This window comes from Oryctolagus cuniculus, chromosome 17, assembly GCF_051225735.1.
Source record: "Oryctolagus cuniculus isolate XC-2025 breed Fujian yellow rabbit chromosome 17, ASM5122573v1, whole genome shotgun sequence".
NCBI lineage: Eukaryota > Metazoa > Chordata > Mammalia > Lagomorpha > Leporidae > Oryctolagus > Oryctolagus cuniculus.
Genome location: NC_142883.1, coordinates 20,297,601 through 20,311,286, shown reverse-complemented (window position 1 = coordinate 20,311,286; position 13,686 = coordinate 20,297,601). Strand labels below are relative to the sequence as shown.

General features: G+C 49.0%; 1 protein-coding gene across 10 annotated transcripts in view; it reads left to right on the top strand.

The window, feature by feature from the left end:
- Window positions 1-13,686, top strand: part of ATP6V0A1 (ATPase H+ transporting V0 subunit a1) — a 55,249-nt gene that overhangs the window by 25,056 nt on the left and 16,507 nt on the right. For all 10 annotated transcript variants that reach the window (XM_051824976.3, XM_002719398.6, XM_002719397.6 and 7 more), the window contains 8 exons: window positions 868-950; window positions 1,547-1,640; window positions 6,287-6,499; window positions 8,199-8,349; window positions 10,695-10,834; window positions 11,122-11,279; window positions 11,712-11,802; window positions 13,321-13,439. In XM_051824976.3, coding sequence (XP_051680936.1) covers window positions 868-950; window positions 1,547-1,640; window positions 6,287-6,499; window positions 8,199-8,349; window positions 10,695-10,834; window positions 11,122-11,279; window positions 11,712-11,802; window positions 13,321-13,439 — 1,049 coding nt within the window. The remainder of the gene's footprint in view (window positions 1-867; window positions 951-1,546; window positions 1,641-6,286; window positions 6,500-8,198; window positions 8,350-10,694; window positions 10,835-11,121; window positions 11,280-11,711; window positions 11,803-13,320; window positions 13,440-13,686) is intronic.

Sequence of the window (13,686 nt, the reverse complement as noted above, 5' to 3'; positions counted from 1 at the left end):
TGGGTCCTGCAGCTCTGGCTTTTACCTTCTGCAGGCCAAGGGGTGCGTGGCTGTCAGGGAGGTGAGCTCCCTTCCTAGGGGCGTGGTTACACAGTCTGACCGAGGCTATCAGGTTATGGAAAACACTGTCATCTGCTGTCACACCTGATGTCAAGTTGTTCTTGGGAACGTGCAGGCAGACTTCCTCTTGGCAACAGAAAGATTCTTATCAACAAATGCAGGAAAGGGGCCTTGATGCCTGTCGCAGAGCAGCTGCACAGAGAATGGGCCCTCGCTTAGCCCCGGCAGTGGAGGGATGTCAGATTCCGCTAGCTTAACTTCCTTCCCTCCCCGTCTTTTATCCTTCTGAAGTTTTGTTTGTATTCTTATTATAAAAATCAGCCAGTGCCCTGTACAGATAGGAGAAAATACAGGCACCAGAGACAGCCCTGGTTAACATCCCACGGGCCTTATTTTTCCTGACCCCACCTTCTAGTGCTTGCATCATGCCTCTGAGTCCTGGGTCCCCAGTAGGAATGGCTTCCTTCTTTTCCCTCTCTGCTATGGTTTTGTCGTTTGGGAATGTAAGGTTTAAAGCTGAATTCATACCTAAGACTCAGTAATGGTAAGAAGAACATCATCTTAGCTTATCTGCCAAGCCCCCGCACAGGTCTAAAACAAATACAGAAAGATTTGTGTAAATTAGAGATTATCAGGTAGAGATTCTTCCAGTGATGCTTAAGGAGTGGCGAAGGGCAGTTGTTGAAGTACAGGATTGCTGAATCCTTGAAGGAGTCCCCTTGTTCCTGTATCACCCAGAAAGTAACTTGAGTTTTCTTCTGGATTTAAAAGCCTGAACTCTTCTTGGTTTTTGATTCTGGGGCCTAGGGCGACTACGTGCACAAGTCTGTGTTTATCATTTTCTTCCAAGGCGATCAGCTGAAAAACAGAGTCAAGAAAATCTGCGAAGGGTAAGAGACACATGTGCCTCCACTCGAGAGCAGCCTGGCTGCCTGCTGCTGAGCCTTAGGATTCAGGCCAGCGAAACAGAATTCTGTCCGTTTGTCTCACTGTAGAGAGTATACCCTGTAATCACGTTAGGGTTTGTAAAAACAACTAGAAGTAGCCTAAGTTCATTTTGTAAAAGTACTGTTGAAACCATAGTTCTCTTTCCCTGGGAAAAGTAACCAGGACTCTTGGCTTCCACCCACTGTGTTATTCTGGGACAGCGGTGTGCACACCCAGTCTCCGGTACCATCGGCACCAAGGCCTTCCAGTTTTTGAATTTTTGCCTTATGGAAGGACTTTTCCCATACCATTTTTCTGTGATAATTTACAGTGTATTTTGACTTTCATTTTTTCTAATCTCAAGGGAATTTCATAGCCACAGAGAATGTCAAGATAGTTTAAATGTTACTGATCCGTCCGCAGACTGCTGCATATAAATAGTGTTGGTTAATACCCAAGCCTGATCTGATCCCATCTTGGTCCTTCTAGGGTACTGGGATTACTGTCAGACTGTTTGAAGTAGGTTTGCCGTTCCTAAGGCCGGGTCTGTGCATTCCAGGTTTCGAGCCTCGCTCTATCCCTGTCCGGAGACCCCGCAGGAGAGGAAGGAAATGGCTTCCGGAGTGAACACCAGGATCGATGATCTCCAAATGGTACACAGAGGGCTGGGGGGAAGTTGCTTTTGTGACATACTGCAGTGTAAGCCGGTTCTCCTTTCTTCACACCCAGACAGCTTATCAGGCACCTGGAGCAGCCCAGGATACCAAAAAAAGAAACGCCTGTGGGTAGCGTGTCCCTCTGGGAGCTGTAGAACCTCTCAGGGAGCGGCTGCTAAAAATAGCATTGTTCATCCTCCAGCAAGCAGGAAGCTGTGCATCTGGAATCAGTGTCATTTGGAGCAGCCAGTCCCCGCATTCCCGTGTGCCTCCAAAGTCCTGAGTGTTGTGGTGGTGTTCTTCTCTTTTCTTAAGATTTACTTACTTTGGGGCTGGTGCTGTGGCATAGCAAGTTAAGCTACCACCTGCAATGCCAACATGCCATATGGGCACTCCACTTCCGATCCATCTCCCTGCTAATGGCCTGGGAAAGCAGTGGAGGATGGCCCAAGGGCTTGGGTCTCTGCACCCATGTGGGAGACCTGGAAGAAGCTTGTGGCTCCTGGCTTTAGCCTGGCACAGCCCTGATCACTGTGGCCAGTTAGGGAGTAAACGAGCAGATGGACGCTTCCCCTTTTTGTCTCTCCCTCTCTCTATAACTCTGCCTTTCAAATAAAATAAATCTTTGGGGCCGGCGCTGTGGCCCAGTGGGTTTAAATCCCTGGCGTGAAGCAGTGGCATCTCATATGGGTGCTGGTTCTGGTCCTGGCTCTTCCGATCCAGCTCTCTGCTATGGCCTGGGATAGCAGTGGAAGATGGCCCAAGTTCTTGGGCCCCTGCACCCACGTGGGAGACCTGGAGGAAGCTCCTGGCTCCTGGCTTCGGATTGGTGCAGCTCCGACCATTGCGGCCATCTGGGGAGTGAACCAACAGATGGAAGACCTCTTTATCTCTCTCTCTCTCTCCCTCTCTCTCTGCCTCTCTTCTCTCAATGTAATTCTGACTTTCAAATAAAAAAAATAAATCTTTAAAAAAAATCTTTAAAACAAGATTTATTATTTATTTGAAAAGCTGTTACACACACACAACACACACACACACATACACGTATGTATGAACACTATGTGGCGAGAAAGAAAGATCTTCCACCCACTGGTTCAGTCCCCCATGGCCGCAACTAACTGGGCTGGCCCAAGCCAAAGCAGGGAGCCAGAACTCCATCCGGATCTCCCACGTGGGTGCAGGGGCCCAAGCACTTGGGCCATATGGCACATTAGCAGAGAACTGGATCAGAAGTGCAGCAGTCAGGACTTGAAATGGAGCTCATACGGGATGCCAGCATTGCCAGTGTCAGTTTAACCTGCTGTACCAAAATGCCAGCCCCTGAAATGTTTTTTATAATTAAATAATACAAATGATTAGATAAGGGGAAAAAATCAAATAATAAAGGAGTACATGTAAAGTTTCTTAGTATAGTTATGACATGTATACTATATATGTAAACCATAGTATATATATTGTGCATATAAACTTTATTTAAAAATATATAACTACACACCCTGGTTGTCATACAGTTCCAAGGGAGGAGTCATGATTGATGTATAGAGGGTGGCCAGCAGACTTTGTTCCTACTTATTTACTTATTAAAATATTTATTTATTTATTTGAAAGGCACAGCTAGAGACAGAGAGTTCTCTGGCTAGGACTGGGCTAGGTCAAAACCAGGAACTTGTAACTCCATCTGGGCCTTCCACATGGGTGACCTACATGGGGCTCAAGCTCTTGGGCCATAATCTGCTGCTTTCCCAGGTGTATTAGCAGGGAGCTGGATCAGAAGTAGAGTAGCTGGAACTCAAACTGTTGCTCATTTGGGATGTGGTGTCACAGGCAGCAGCTTAGCCAACTATGCTACTATCCAGCCCCCTGTTCCCTTTTTGAGAATGAATGTAGGGGGTCGGGGAGGGGGTGGCGCCAACACTGTGGCGCAGTGGGTTAAGCCACCGTATAGCAGTGCCAGCATCCCATCTGCCTCTGATACAGCTGGAAAGGCAGCAGAGGATGTCCCAAATGTTTGGGCCCCTGCACCCACATGTGAGACTTGGAAGAAGCTCCTGGCTTCGGCATGGCTCAGCTCCAGCCATTTGGCCATTTTGGAAGTGAACCAGTGGATAGAAAAATCTGTCTCTCCTCTCTCTTGTCTCTCTGACTCGGCTTTCAAATAAATTAAAAAAAAATTTTTTTTTAAAAAAGAATGAAAGTGGAGATCAGCACTGTGGCACAGTGGGTTAAACTGCTACCTGCAGTACCAGCTTCCCATATGGCTACTGGTTCGAGTCTCAGCTAAACTGCTTACAGTCTAGCTTCGTGCTAATACATCTGGGAAAGCAGTGGAAGATGGCCCAAGTCTTTGGGCCCCTGCACCCATGTGAAAGACCTGAATAAGGCTCCTGGCTTTAGGCTGACCCATCTGGGGAGTGAACCAGTAGATGGAAGATGTCTCTATATCTCTGCCTCCCTGTCTCTGTCTGTCTGTCTGTCTCTCTCTGTTTCTGTAACTCTGCCTTTCAAGTAACTGAATAAATCTTTAAAAAAAAAAAAAAAAAGAATGTGATGACTGTCCCTGGAAACATTTGTAAATAGATTTCATCCCAAAGAGTTCCTTCCAGCAGTGGCTGGAGGTTGTCTAGAGATTTCGTCTCCCTTTCTCATCTTTCCCTTCTACCCCCCACTCAGCTCAGCTCGTTTCAGGTACGCTTACCTGCTCAGAGGGGAGAGAGGGTTCTGGAGCTGCTGGTGGCTGGCAGACAGGCTGTTAGCACGTTGTGCATTCCAGGGCTGTCTTACCTCTGTCCAGGCTTTCGGGCAGATGTTTTTAAGTGTGTGCAGAAGTCAACATAAATGACTAAATTGTGACTTTTCACAAATCTGGCTGGGGTGGGCATTTGGCCTAGTAGTTAAGATGCCAGTTTGGATGCCTGCATCCTACGTGGGCGTATGTGAGCTCAGCTCTTGGCACTGGCTGCTGACTCCAGCTGCCTGCTGATGCAGACCCTGGGAGGCAGCAGTGAGGGCTCAAGTAGTTGGGTTCCTGCTGCCCTTGCAGAAGGGCTGGGTCGGGTTCCTGGCTCCCAGCGCGGCCCCTCTGGCTGCTGCGGGCATTTGGTGTGGGCCAGCGGCCAGCAGTGCACGCACTCGCTCTTGCCCTTGCGGTGCTTGCTCATTTCTCTCTCTCTCCTCTCGCTCTCTCCACTTCTCAAATAATAAAAAATAAATTAAAAAATCCAGCTGTAGGAACTGAAACTTTAAGAAGAGATAGAGTACCAAGGAGTAGGGTAGGGAAGTAGAAAAGCAAAGAGAATATTTTTTTAAAAGATTTTATTTGTTTACTTGAAAATCAGAGTTACAGAGAGGCAGAGGCAAAGAGAGAGAGAGGTCTTCCACCTGCTGGTTCACTCCCCAGATGCCCTTAATGGCCAGAGCTGTGCCGATCCTAAGCCAGGAGCTTCTTCCTGGTTTCCCACATGAGAACAGGGGCCCAAGGATTTGGGCCATCTTCTACTGCTTTCCCAGGCCATAGCAGAGAGCTGGGTCGGAAGTGGAGCAGCTGGGACTCAAACCAGCGCCCATATGGGATGCCAGCACTGCAGGCCGCGGCTTTACCCGCTAGACCACAGCGCAGGCCCCCAGAATATTATTGTGAGCTTATTTAGCATCCCTTCCAGAAGTTGTAGTGGTGATTGTGGAATGGTCGACAGCCAGGATGGGAAGGAGCCGGCCTCGAGTGACGTAAGAGCTTCCCAGCAGGTCACGAGTGGGTTTTCTTGAAACCTTATTCCACCCAACAGTTTCTCAGAGGAAGGTGCTGCTTTGTTCTGAACTAACTTGAAGAACCTCTCATGATGGGACTTGGGCTAATTAACATGGTTGGTGTGTAGCTTACCCCTCTTCAGAGAAATAGATTTTCTGTAGGAATGTGAGTGGTGAGTTATTTGCCTGATCCTTTCCCACTGGGAGCAGTGATCTAGCCTCTCTAGCTGTTAAACTAAACACCTGGTTCTGAGCAAGGCAGTACAAATGTGAAATACGCCTGCTTCTTCCTCTCATCCTGGTCCTGGCAGTGGCTCCTCAGGGCAGCCTGCACCAGTTTCCCGAGATCCACACTGGAGCTTTCTCCTGCAAGAAGCCAGGCAGGAGGGGGGAGGCTCACCTGCCTCTGACAGGGCCGCGCCAGGTGGAGTGCAGAGTCCTGCTGGATCCTGAGCGCCCTGCTCCCGCAGCGTCTCGTCTTGCGGCTCGTGGTCCCGGCACAGCACCCCCGCGCCCTGAGGCTGGCCTCGCGCAGCTTCTCTGACGTGTGCATTTGCTCACTCCTCAGCTCCTGGGCCTGAGCGCTTAGTGACTCAAGTTACAGCCAGGGACCTACATGTGATTGCCTTGGGTTGGTGTTAAGGTTGAATATAAGGAAAAAAGTTAAAACCATTTTCTCATACTTCTGCTCAATGTGAAGCTAAATGGAAATGAATGTTAATAACTAGAACTCATATTTTTTATAATTTTGTAACTTAAAAATATAGATGTATAATCTCCAGAGTAGGAAAAGCCAGTTCCATAGCAACCCTTTCTGGAAAGAACGGCCCTTCCCCCGTTCGCATCTGTAAGAGTGGTGTTGGAAGGACCCTTCCCTTGTTCCTTCCCTCTGAAAGGTGCTGAATCAGACGGAGGATCACCGCCAGAGGGTCCTGCAGGCCGCGGCTAAGAACATCCGGGTCTGGTTCATCAAGGTGCGGAAGATGAAGGCCATCTACCACACCCTGAACCTGTGCAACATAGACGTGACCCAGAAGTGCCTGATTGCAGAGGTGTGGTGCCCCGTCACCGACCTCGACTCCATCCAGTTCGCACTCAGAAGGGGCACGGTGAGTCCCCAAAGCCAGCAGCGCGGCTGTGGCCAGGAAGAGAGGTTCTCATGTCGGTGTCACTTGGATGGCGGTGTTTTTGCTTGCAGAGCTCTTTAGTGTGTTCACCTCGGAGCCCGGCTTGTACGTAGCCTGGGGTCTGAGCTTTATTCTGCACATGTGAAAGCTGCCCTTCAGACAGAGCAAATGATTTGGTCACAGGCCGTGAGCCTTCTGGGTAGCTCATGACCTGAGCGTCAGTTTCCTGGCTCACCCTTTATTTGCTTGTATGTAGTAGTTGGTTAGAGCCACTGCTCTGGCCAAGACCCTGCTCTATGGGCCTGGAGGGGCACAGAGTGTCAGAAAACACGCCACGAGCCTCCTATGGATTCCGGGAAAGGACGACGTGCAGACGCCCACGAGGGGCTTTGCTCAGAGTGACACCTACGTGGAGAGTGGAGGTAGAGCTTTCCAACTGGGGTGACTGGGCAAAGCTTCAAGAGACGGGGGCATTTGATGAGGACTTTGAAGAATGGGTAAGATGTTGCTTCTCAATGATGAGAAGAAAACAGCGTGGACAAAGGCAGGAAGTACAGTGCAACAGCGTATGATTGAGCAAGAACAGGAACTAGAGCAGGTTAGCTAAAAGAACAAGCGATGGACCCGCATCAGATAAATTGGAACCTGATTGTGAAGGTCACCAAGCAGGTTAGAGGGTTTGGATTTTATCCCGGAGGGAACAGAGAAAGGACATGATTAAAGTGGTTTTAAAAGAATAATCTGCCACTAGCATCTAGGAGAGATGGGTAGGTGGGGGCCCATCAGAAGGTTATCAGAGACAGAACCGTGAGTGATATGGACCTCAGGATAGGACTTGACTCTGGGGAAAGAAAATAATTAATGTGTGTATGGGACATTCTTCAGGGAAGATCAGTAGGTAGACTTTGTTCCTAGCCAGATACAGGAAAAGCACGAAGAAAACAGATTAGGAAAGTTAATGAGCAGCAGCGTGACCAGGAGAGAGAGGGTTCAGCAAGAGAGCCTGACTTCTAGGGAAGGGCCGGAGGTCAGCTGCAGTCATAATGAGGTGCTGGGCAGAAACCGCCACGGGACAGAACTGAAGGAATGAGAACTGGGAGAGGAGAAGGGAGTGAGACGGCCAAGAGCAAGGGCGTAGAAAATAAGGAAGTTTCTTGGGGGCCCGTGGTACTGCAGGAGGGCAGGGGAGACGGCAGGAGTGGTTGCTGGGCAGAGGGGTGCCTGAGGAGTGCAGATACTGTCACTGCAGAAAGAACTGCAGTGCCGCGACTCGCTCTTGGGAGAGCAGACCTCACAGGGTGGTGAGCCGGCTCTCAGCCACACTACGCGGATCTGGGGGTGATGAGCGGGGCCTGCTTCCTCTGGGAGGGGGAGAGAAGGATAGTATTCACCAAGCAGATGTGGAGGAGGGTTCATGGCTCTGGCTACACATTTTGGAGTTAGATTTTTTTCTTGGTAAGCATTTAATTGAAGTCTTCCATTGTAAATTTTATATCTCACCCCAGTTTCTCCAAAGAATGGAGAAAATAACCTATAATTCTGGTTTTTTCCCACTAGCTTAAGATATAAATATGTGTATTTTGTGTATACAGTTTGATGAATTTTGATAAGTAGACTCACCTGGGTGGCCAGCACCAGAAGTGGGACAGCCTGATTCTGATATCTGTGCTGATGTCCCCAGGAACACAGTGGCTCCACCGTGCCCTCCATTCTGAACCGGATGCAGACAAACCAGACTCCCCCAACCTATAACAAAACCAACAAGTTCACTTACGGCTTTCAGAACTTGGTCGATGCTTATGGAATTGGAACTTACCGAGAGATAAATCCAGGTAAAACAGCTCGAATCCTTTCCCCCTAGAGATTCTTATTTGTATCTTTGTTGTAATTCCTCAGTTTAAATACTTTTGAACAACTGGCCTAAAACTGAAGGTCTTGTCCGGCCTCAGCTCTGTAGAATCCCTGGGAAGTGTGCTTGCACAGGAAGCAGGTGTATCAGCAGGTGTAGCGTGCTCTCGAGGAGGTCGCTGGGAGGCAGCCTTGCACGAGCAGCCACAAACCTTGGCCTTCTCTAGAAGCAGTTTGTAGCAGCTGCTTGTGTTAGCGGAGATGGGTGGTAGGTTCTTGTCTTCACATAAGAAAGAATTCAGGCCGGCGCCGCGGCTCACTAGGCTAATTCTCCACCTTGCGGCTCCAGCAAACTGGGTTCTAGTCCCGGTCAGGGTGCTGGATTCTGTCCCGGTTGCCCCTCTTCCAGGCCAGCTCTCTGCTATGGCCCGGGAGTGCAGTGGAGGATGGCCCAGGTGCTTGGGCCCTGCACCCATGGGAGACCAGGAGAAGCACCTGGCTCCTGGCTTCGGATCAGCGCAGTGCGCTGGCTGTAGCGCGCCGGCCGTGGCAGCCATTGGAGGGTGAACCAACGGCAAAGGAAGACCTTTCTCTCTGTCTCTCTCTCACTGTCCACTCTGCCTGTCAAAAAAAAAAAAAAAAGAAAGAAAGAAAGAAAGAAAGAAAGAAAGAAAGAAAGAAAGAAAGAAAGAAAGAAAGAAAGAAAGAAAGAAAGAATTCAGATGTGACAGAGAACAGTGGTAAGCAAGGTTTATTGGAGTAGGACATCCATCAGAACGATGAGACAGAATCCAAGAGAGAGAGTCCCAGTGAGACTGGGGAAGGCAAGGCTGCTGGCTAAACGGAGTGAAAACACCTGTCAGGCCAGGCAGGCGCCTCAGCAGAGAGCTGAGTGCTGAGCGTGCAATCTGTATTCAGACTGGGGCTTATAAGTGAAAGGGATCCAGTTCTTCCCACCATTTCTCCTTCCCCTCCACCTCTTCCTCCTGGACAAAGGGTTTGCTGAGTGTGAATTAGGTGAAACTCCTCCCAAGAGTTCACTACTCAGTGCTATAGACTGGGGAGCCCACCTGCGCAGGGCAGAGGAGCCTCCCCTGGGGCGCCTGCTTGGGAAGGATGTGATGGCTGCATTGCTCAGTGTTACCAGGCCAGGTAACCCACGTGGTGCTAAGGAGGGAGGATTCTCCTAGGGAGCCTTGCTTAGGGGAGGCTGAGACCACCTGTAAAGTTCCTGGGGTGTGGGCATGACTTTGGAGCGTAAAATCCTGGGCTGCTTCCGAGGTGAGCTTCTGCACGTGCTGTGTTTTCCTCAGGCCCCTCTCTCACACACAGGCCAGTTTCTAACTTCCTACCTAACATTTTAAGAAAAATGTTTTTTTTTTCCAAGGGACCTGGTATTTAAAAATGACTTCTTTTGGCTTCCCTGTTCCAAGGTGAAAAGACGGAGAAAAGACAATTATTGACTGTTTTAGGACCAAGGCATATCCGTCCTCTGTTTGGAGAGTTGATTATTAAATCACAAGTCAGGCTTCGATTCCAGCTGGCAGCTTGTGCACAGCCTGCCTTAGTCCAGTTGTAGGCTTCCCCTTCTACTTGCTGATCAGCCCAGAAGTGGTTACTGTGGCTGGTGTTGTAGCACAGTGAGTGAAACTGCCACCTTCAATGCCTGCATCCCATATCAGAGCTCCGGTTCCAGTCCAGGCTGCTCTGCTTCCAATCTGCTCCCTGCTAATGCACCTGGGAAAGCAGTGAATGATGGCCCAAGTACTTGGGCCCCTGCCACCCATGTGGGAGACCTGGATGGAATTCCAAGCTCCTGGCTTCAGCCTGGACCAGTCCTGGCCATTACAGCCACTTGGGGAGTGAACCACTGAATGGAAGATCTCTCTGTCTCCCTCTCCCCTTCTCTTTTCTCTCTCTCCCTCTCCCCTTCTCTTTTCTCTCTCCCTCTCCCCCTCTTCTCTCCCTGTCACTTTACCTTTCAAATAAATAAGTAAATCTTAAATAAACAAATAAGTAATTGCTGCACAAAGGGAGGACATCTGGCCTGCCCCAGGAGCAGCCTCCCAGGGGTTGGAAGAAGGGAACTGAAGGATAAAACAGGGCTTCACCGGGACCGCACCTTCATTTCCTGTGCTTTTCTGTGTTTAAAATGTTAGCGGGAGCTCAAAACCCACAGCCGCTGGGTGAGGGGCGCAGATCCTGCCATGGAAGAGCTGCCCTGGAAGTCCTCTGTGTGGTGGCTGCGGACTGCGTGACCTCAGGAGTGCGGCCCGGGGAGTTGTGGTTTCACGCACTTTGTGATGTTCTTCCTCTGGTGTGCTTACAGCTCCATATACCATCATCACTTTCCCCTTTCTGTTTGCGGTGATGTTCGGAGACTTCGGCCATGGCATTTTGATGACCCTTTTTGCAGTGTGGATGGTGTTGAGGGAGAGCCGGCTCCTCTCCCAGAAGAATGAGAATGAGGTGATGTTTTATGTGTTAAGTTTCTCCTGCTTTCAGTCTTAACATCGTGACCTGGAAGTCCTTGATGCATATACTTTTATCAAAGGAGAATAGAGACGTTAAGTTCAATGCCGTGTGCTGTGTGAGTGAATTTCTCATTGGCATTGCATTCTGGCGTCTGCCTCAAGCTCTTTGAACCAGGGTGGGGCGTGGTAGTGTGGGAGGCAGAGGCCAGTGTGCTCTAAGTAATGTTCTTTCGCATGAGCTACAAGGGTCCATTCTCACTCCTTTTTTCTTCTGGTTCCCAGATGTTTAGCACTGTGTTCAGTGGTCGCTACATTATCTTGTTGATGGGCGTGTTCTCCATCTACACTGGCCTCATCTACAATGATTGCTTTTCCAAGTCTCTCAACATCTTTGGGTCATCCTGGAGTGTGCGACCGATGTTCACTTTATCTAACTGGACGTAAGTTGTGGACCAGGTTAATAGTGGTGAGCTCGTTGCTTTCGTGTTTCCCTCTGGTGGTGAGCTAACACCCCTTTCTTCCGGAGTCTTCACACATTTCAGGAGAATGCAGGGTCTCCTCTGATTTGTGCTCCAGCTTGTGCAATGCCTTGGGGATTTGTCCAGCAAGTATCAAGGAACCAAGAATTTAAATTAGATGCATTTGTTCTTTTTGCAAATAGAAGGTGTGTTGTCTGAATTACCCACTTGGTTGTATGTGTTTAATTTTTCCTTCCGTCATCTCTGTTCCCTTGTGATTCTCAGCTACTGTAGCCCCGTCTGTTGTTGAAGAGACACGATAACTGTAGTCATTTCTTTTGGGGCCAGTTTCCAAACCCCAGTGGTTTCCCTCCTTTGACTAAAACTAAACGAGACTTTCCTCTTTGCGTGAAGGGAGGACACCCTTCGGGGGAACCCCGTGCTGCAGCTGAACCCGTCTGTCCCTGGAGTTTTCGGTGGACCGTACCCTTTTGGCATCGATCCGGTAAGAGAAAGAACTCCTTTTCTGTATGTTAACCCCAAATATGTCCACTGTAACCCTGAAGTGAGACAACTTAAGTGAAATTAAAGATTTCTTTGGACTTTAGTTGGCAGAAAAGCTTGATGTATCTGCTCAGAGTGCTTCAAAGCCCTGGGAGACCTAAGAGCCTGGTGGGGGCGGGGGCAGCGAGGGTCACGTGTCTTCCTGAACTGCTTGTTTCTGAGGTGGCTGACAGTGTCAGCTCAGGGAAGGCTGATGTTCCAGACTGCTCCAAGTTCTTAAGTTATTTGTGCTTGATTTTTTTTTTTTAAAGATTTATTTATTTGGAAGGCAGCATGACAGAGAGGAGGAGAGATAGTGAAAGAGATTTTGTACCTGCCGGTTCACTCTCCAAATTCCCACAATAGCCAGGGTTGATCCAGGCTGAAGCCAGGAGCCAGGAACTCGATCCAGGTCTCACATGTGGGTGGCAGGAATCCAAATCCAAATCACAGGCAAACACTGGAATGTGAGTCCTGATTTAGGAACCGTGAGCTGACGGCTAAGTGGAGGCAGAGCAGAGCAAACCACGAGGAAGGTGTCCCGGGCCTCGGGTGAGGGCAGCTAAGACACTGCACTCAAATAGATGACACAGCGGCACCACAGGGACGTGACCAGCAAAGCACCGACAGTGAGGCACCTGCGAGATAAACGCGCCAGTTCTTCGACAGATATCTCGTAAGGAGGCTGTAGATTAGAGGCTGAGAACTGTGTCAGCACAGTGCCTGGACCTCATCTGCTTTGCTACATCAGTGTCTTTACAAACCTGGGGGATGGGCATCGTGGCACAGCAGGTTACGCCGCCTCTTAGGACACCTGCATTTCATATGGTAGTTCCTGGGGTCAAGTCCCACCTCCACTTCCAATCCAGCTCTCTACTAATGCTCTGGGGACAGAGCAGGTGATGGCCAACTACCCGGGCCCTGTCGCCTGGGTCAGAGACTAGGATAGAGTTCCAGGCTCCTGGCTTGGCTTTGCCCAGCTGTGGCTGTTGTGGCCATTTGGTGAGTGAACCAGTGAATGGTAGATCGATCAGTCAATTGATTGATTGATTGATCTAGCTATCTAACTCTCAGGTTCTGCTTTCTTTGTTGCTCTTTCAAATAAATAAATCTTTAATAAAAGAATAATTGTTAATGCTTTTGAATATGATGTTAGTAATAATGGTCATTTTTTTTTAAATCAGTGCTTACCTTTTATAGATCCATGCTGAAATATTTGCAGGTAAAATGACATGGTATCTGAATTTTGGTTCAAAATAATATGGAGGTAGGGGTGGGTATGATGAAACGCGATGGCAGGAGTCGGTAAGTTGAGAATGATTGTTGAAGCTGGGTGATTGATACATGGGAGTTTGTTAAACGGTTCTGTCTATTGAAGTACAGGTTTAGAATTTTCCATAACATAAAACAACTTTTAAACCAATGTATCTTTCCCTTTGAGAATTCTTTGTAATGCCTCTGTATTCTTGGGTTGTGACAGATTTGGAACATTGCTACCAACAAACTGACCTTCCTCAACTCCTTTAAGATGAAGATGTCTGTTATCCTTGGTATCATCCATATGCTGTTTGGAGTCAGCCTGAGCCTTTTCAACCACATGTGAGTTGCTGTTTCCACCCTGAGCACATGCAGAGCTTAGTGAGTGCTTTTGCCTGAAGAAAAGTAACAGCATCTCCGGGGAGGGGTTGCCGGCTCAGGACGCATTCTGTGTCGTGGAAGTGCAGCCTTGGGCCAGCAGTTGGCCAGGTAGCAAGGTGCCGAGGAGGATACCCATGTCCCATTTTGGAATGTGTGAGTGTTTGATACCCAGCTCCACTCCTGACTCGACTGGGGCATGTTCCCATGT